The 6,618-nt window shown below is 38.4% G+C and overlaps 1 protein-coding gene across 1 annotated transcript in view; it reads left to right on the top strand.

The window, feature by feature from the left end:
- Positions 1 to 3,663: 3,663 nt before the first annotated feature.
- TLR4 (toll-like receptor 4) overlaps positions 3,664 to 6,618 on the top strand; it is a 20,673-nt gene continuing 17,718 nt past the window's right edge. Inside the window, exon 1 of the mRNA XM_006865726.1 lies at positions 3,664 to 3,756. Coding sequence (XP_006865788.1) covers positions 3,664 to 3,756 — 93 coding nt within the window. The remainder of the gene's footprint in view (positions 3,757 to 6,618) is intronic.

Below are 6,618 nucleotides of genomic sequence, written 5' to 3'. Positions count from 1 at the left end.
TACATAAGTTTTTAATTTTTAGTATGTCCCACTCATCTATTTTATCTATTTTTGTTTGTGTGGTTTTCAAAATGTTTTGTAGTCCACATATTCCCATCATTAGTGCCTTCACATTTGTCCCGAATTTTTCATTGATGACCTTCATAATTCTTGGATTCATGTTTAGGTCCTTAATCCATGTTGAGTTGGTTTTTGTATAAGGCGTGAGGTGAAGGTCTTGTTTCACCACATAATCTTTCAATATTACAATCCAAGGTGAGTGTTTTCTTCATTTCTTTCAGCTGGAGAAATGCTGAGCATGTTCCTCCTTTTTCGTTTTCTAACTTCAGGTCTTTGCATATTTCATTATAATATTTTACTTTGTCTTCTTGAGCTGCCCTTTGATTTGTCTATGTATCTCTTATTCCTTCATTTCTCCCAGTAGCTTTAGTTTTTCAATATTCCAGTATAAGTATCAGAGTCTTTTCTGATATCCACATTAGTCTTTTCATTTTTACCTCCGTATTGTTAATGACCTTTTACTTTCTTCATGCATGATGTTCTTGAAGTCATTCTGTAACTCTTCTGGTCTTTGGCCATTAGTATCTAATGCATACAATCTGTTCTTGAGATGGTCTCTAAATTCGCATGGGATATTCTCAAGGTCATATTTTAGCTTTCCTAGAGTTGTTTTAATTGTTTTCAGCTTCAGCCTGTATTTGTACATGAGAAATTGATTGTCTTTCCACAGTCTGACCCTGACCTTGTTTTAGTTGCTGATATTGAGCTTCTCCATTGCCTTTAACCACAGATGTAGTCAATTTGATTCCTGTGTATTGCATTTGGTGAGGTTCATGTGTATAGTCACCTTTTATGTTGTTTAAATAAGGTAGTCACAGTGATTAAGTCACTGATATTTTAAAATTCTATCATGCAATCCACAGCATCATTTCTAGCACCAAGACTATATTTTCCAACAATGGGGCTTATAAATTGCAGTCATCAATAATTATCAGTACATCTTGATTGCATGTTTGATCAATTTTAGACTGAAGAAGTTGGCAGAATTCTTCACTTTCATCATCAGTGAGTTTAGTGGTTGATGTATAAATGTGAATAATAGTGATATTAACTGTTTTTCTTTGGAGGCATATGGATATTATTTTAATGCAGACAGCATTGTACTTCAAGATAGATCTTGAAATATTTTTATTGATGAATGCAACACCATTCCACTTCAATTTGTCATTCCCACCACAGTAAGTTCTATGATTGTCTGATTCAGAAGGCCCTTACCAGTCTGTTTCAGCTAATGCTTAGGATATTAATCTTTATGCCTTCTATTTCGTTTGTTAAAACTTTTCATTTTCCTAGATTCATACTTCATACATTCCATTTGCTGATTATCAATGGATATTTGCAGCTCTTTCATCTTATTTTGAGTTGTAACATATTAGAAAATGAAGGTCCTGAAAGCTTAATTCCATCCATGTCATTAAGGTCAACTCTGTTTTGAGAAGGTGACTCTTCCTCAGTTTTCTTTTGAATGTCTTCCAAACTGAGGGTCTCATCTTCTGGCACTATATCTGACAATATTGCAATGCTATTCATAATGTTTTAAGGGACTTACCATTCAGAAGCAGCCTGACTCTTCTTCCTAGTCTTAGATTGGAAACACTGCTGAAACTTGTTCACTTGCTGGTATTTAAAATTCTGGTGGCAGACTTTCAGCATCTCAGCAAAACAGAAGTCACTACAATATGACACACTAACAAATGAGTTGTGATTTAGTGCATGTGTTACTGTTGTTATTAAGTGCCATCAGTCTAGTTCTGACAATTCAGGTTTTCAATAACCTCATATGCATGCGAAAGCTGGACAGTGAATAAGGAAGACCTTAGAAGAATTGATGCCTTTGAGTTGTGGTGCTGGAAGAGAATACTGAAAGTACCATGGGCTGCCAAAAGAACCAATAAATCCATTTTGGAAGAAGTGCAGACAGAGTGTTCATTGGAGGCCAAAATGGCCAAGCTTCATCTCATACTTTGGACATATTGTCAGGAGGGTGCAGTTGCTGGAGAAGGATATCATGTTTGGTAAGGTGTAGGGTCAGAGAAAAAGAGGAAGACCCCCAGCGAGATGGATTAGCCAAGTGACAGCATTGATGCACTCAAGCACGGCAACAGTAGTGAGGTCCAGGATGGGACAGTGTTTCGTTCTGCTGTGCATAATGTTGCTATTGGCTGCTACTGACTTGATGGCACCTAACAACAACAATCTCATATTTACCAGGCACCTAGAAAAAAATATTTGGTTACATTTGATAAGCACTACATTACTGCATATTGTTGTTGTTGTTAAGTGTCATTGAGTCTGTATCGAGTTTCTGAGGAACTGCTGGTGAGTTTGAACGTTGACCTTGCAGTTCAAACTGACATTGTGGTCTGTGCTTATCCTAAAATGCCCCATGTTGTTGTTATTATTAAATGCCATCAAGTCGGCTCCAATTCATAGTGACCCTGTATAGGGTTTCCAGGGAGCAATTTGTGGGTTTGAACTGGTGACCTTGTGGTTTGCAGTCCAGTGCTGCTTCTAAAGTGCCAGTCAAATAGTACTAAACACTCTTTCTAGGTAAATGGTGAATATGAAGTTATAGACCCTGAATTGAACTTGCTTCTCAAAAAAAGATTAAAAAAAAAAAAAATGGCTTCCTTGCCCTTTTGATTGAGTGTCTGCTATGTTGTTGTAAGTATGTTTATTAGCCTATTTCCATGGAAACTATAGATCCATGATAGTGAATTGCTACCATTCTTTGACCTTACTGTAACACTTAAGAGATGGTGGGTTATAAATGGAACTCAATAAGATTTGAAAACCAAAGGGCCTCAAGAATTCTTTTGCATTAGATATGTAGTTTGTGTTCTGGAAAACAATAATATAAGCATATAATGGAGCAAACACTTTCTCTTCCCACCATTTGTAAGGAACCAATAGATGGTTAAGATAAGGCCTAAAATAAAGGGTCCAAGACCCCTAGATCATGAGATCCTGAGAACATTTCACGAGATGTTAATACATGTGTTTTACAGAATCCTCCATGGAAAATTTTGTGGTTTGAGAATGACTGATATACCTTGTACAGATGTTCCCTTTTCATGGGAAATGGAGGTTTTCTACAGACCTTAATCAACGTTATTTATGTGCCTTTTCCAGAACACAAGCTAAATATCAAAAACAAAAGAATTTTTACACCACAGACTTTCGGAAGCTCCCTCATAGAAGCAAGTTTGTAAACCACGGTCCTAGATAGTCAAGCAGACAGTTTGAACACAGAATGAATACGCTCCTAAGTTTACCAAGTTGGCAGGTCAGATGACTTACTGGGATCCAAGCCAGCTTCCTCTTGCTGCTACTCCAGCCACTGTTCTGCATGCTTTTTCTTCTTCTCCTTCTGACTTCCCCTCTCTGACAGGGTAGATAAATATTAGAGAAACAAAAGTTCAGAATGCTAATGCTGCCACTCTCACTTCCTCTCTCCACTTGGCCAGCTCTGCTTTGAATACAGTAATTGCTGTGGGGCACGGAGATGGGAGAGAAGATACTGGTGCCTCAGAGCTGCTTGATCAGTCCATTACAGAGTGTCATGCTTTCAAAGGGTCACTGCCTCTCACAGAAAATGCCAGGATGATGCCTGTCTCACGCCTGACTGGGAGTCTGATACCAGCCATGGCCTTCCTAGCCTACCTGAGACCTGAGAGCTGGGACCCCTGCACGGAGGTAAGTGGTTGGGGTCGGCTTTTTTTATTATGAGCCTTGCCTTGCTTTTAAAAGATGGCTTTCTGCCCCATACTTCCCACTGTGTGCCCTGGTTAATTTATTTTGCAAAAAAGAGTCACCTTAAAGACCTGAGAATAGACAGGAAGCAAATCATTGTTATGGGAAACTCACAGGCAATGGGTGGGCCCCTGTCCCACTTAAGGCTTTGAGGGCTAGTAAGGGCTTTAGGTTGCTATGAGTCGGTTCCGGTTCCGACTTGGTGGCACCCGACAACAACAACAACAATAACAGGGGCTTTAGGTCAAATAGATCTGTGTGTGGCTGTGTGCCCTTGAGCAAGTTATTGAATCTCTCTGAGACTAGTTTTCATATTAAAAATGATAAGACCTCATTCAATAGCGAGTTGTAAGAGGGCTGCCTCAATATCAGTTTTTCCCGCTGGAAGTTTGTACACTCAGCTTTAAGCAGTTACTCGGACTATTACAATTCCAGGAAGAAGTCATCTTTTTTTTTTTTTTTTTTTTTTGTCTCTCAGTAGAAAGAACTTTTAAAGGGAATTTCAGACTGATGCAGCCACTCAAATTATTCCATCTGAAGGATGAAAGAATTTAAAGCAACTGGAAAAAAGAGAAATAAAAAGAGATATACAGAAATGTGTTGAGAGAGAAAGAAGACTAGAATGTGAGAAATATAAAATGTCAGCTAATACAATGGTGGTTTTCTTTATGGAGTTTCAGTCAGCTGATTAGCAATCTCATTAAATATGGATCTCTCTTGTTTTTCCCTTACATGAACTTGGCAGTAGTTTTGGAAGTCCATAGCACAACTAAATAGCCAGCAATGTTCTGGAATTTAAGGCGAGGCAGGGTCAAAAGTTAAAAAAAAACTTAGACTGCCAATCTCTGGAAGTTGAAGACATAGGGAAAACAGTGTACTTAAATATGTAACAAAGGCTAATTCATCATCTCAAAGTCCCTCTTTTTCATCCATCCACTGCCTACAGCCATATTTCTTACCATTTGTCCTGTATTTCTCTTGCTGTTAGGCTAATAAATTAAGATGTCTCCACAATTTTCCTTGGTCCCTTCCTTTCCCTATGATTTATATTCTGTCATTCCCTAAAGTCTCTCTCCTTCCTTGCCCATCCTCTCTATGCCCCCATTTCCAGTCCTTCAACTCATCTGGTCCTGACTCTTGGATATTGACTGGTTTCTTACTGCCATATTGTTGTTGTTAAATGCCATCGAGTTGGTTCTGACTCATAGCAATCCTGTATAGGGTTTCTGAGGAGCAACTGGTAAGCTTGAACCTCCAACCTTGATGCCATCGTCTTCTTCTTTTCATCTCTTCTGTAGTTTTTGTTGTTGTTATTTATTTGTTTATTGTTTATCCTAAGAGTCGGATCTAGCAAATTATTCTCTTCCATAAAAATGTTCAATAACTCTCCATTACCGTGAGGACAGTTTCCTACCACAGGGTCTTTGTAGTGACCATCCCTTCTGCTTGGAATACTTTCCCCTAAATCTGTCCAATGGTCAAAGATACATAATTACAAACTTTCTTATGTTGTTGTTCAGTGCCATCAAGTTGGTTCCAACTCATAGTAATCCTAATTAGGATTTCCTAGGAGTGACTGGTAGGTTTGAACTACTAACTTTGTGGTTAGCAATCAGCACTTATCCTACAGTACCACACTAGGACTACAAACTTTCTCATGGTGGTGGTGGTGTCTGTGTGTCATAGAGTTGATTCCAACTCATAGTGACACTGTATGGGGTTTCCAAGGCTGTAAATCTTTACAGGAGTAGAAAGTCTCATCTTTCTTCTAAGGAGTGCCTAGTGGATTTGAGCTACTGACCCTGTGGTTAGCAACCCAATGCTTTACTCACTATGCTAACAGGGCTCTTTAAACTTTCTTACAGTCACATTTTTAAAAATAGAAAGAAAAAAAAAAGGTAAGATTAATTTTAACAATGTTTTTTATTTAACATGTGATTAAAAATATTTCAGCAGTTAATGAATATTATAAATTATTAATTAGGTAGTTTATAGACTCTTTTTGGTACTAAATCTTTAAAATCTAGTGTGTAGTTTATATTTACACGACAAGCCAGCTTAAACAATACACAGTTCTGTGCTCAATTGGACAAAGTAGATATTTTCATGGCTTAATTTATCCCTCACTTCATTTAGATTTCTGCTTGAATGCCACTTCCTCAGCAAAGACTTCTTTGATTGCCCCATGCATTTGTCTTTAGACCCCTTATGCTGCTTAATTAAAAAAAATAAAATAAAATAACACATTATTTATTTTTATTTTTGCACTGTGTTTTCCTTTGGAGTGGAGTATTCAAGAGGGCAAGGCCATTGTTGATTTTATTAATCACTAGATTCTCTGTGCCTAGAACATAGTTGTTGTTGTGAAGTGCCGTCAAGTAGCTTCCGACCCATAGAGACCCTGTATAGGGTTTCCGAGGAGCAGCTGGTGAACTTGAACTGAAGACCTTGCAGTTCAAACTCTTTGCAGTCTGGCGCATTAACCCACAGCGCCACATAGTGGTAGCTCACTTATATGTGAGGCGGCTCCTGATCTGGCTCTGTTTATACATTTATCTAATGTTCCACCACTCATGACATTTGCTAGCAAATCTGCATTTTTTGTTGTTGTTGTTTTTTTGCCCCTTCTTGCTCACACTGTTCTGCTTTTATCCATCTTTTCCTATACAGATCTTACCCTCATTCAATGTTGTTGTTGTTGTTAAGTGCCGTCGAATCGGTTCCGACCCATAGCGACCCTGTACAGGGTTTCCGAGGGTGTAAATCTTTACGGGAGTAGAAAGCCTCATCTTTCTCCCGCGGAGC

The sequence above is a fragment of the Chrysochloris asiatica genome, unplaced genomic scaffold, assembly GCF_000296735.1.
Source record: "Chrysochloris asiatica unplaced genomic scaffold, ChrAsi1.0 scaffold00081, whole genome shotgun sequence".
NCBI lineage: Eukaryota > Metazoa > Chordata > Mammalia > Afrosoricida > Chrysochloridae > Chrysochloris > Chrysochloris asiatica.
Note: the sequence above shows the minus strand (reverse complement) of the source record. Positions and strands in the feature narration are given on the sequence as shown.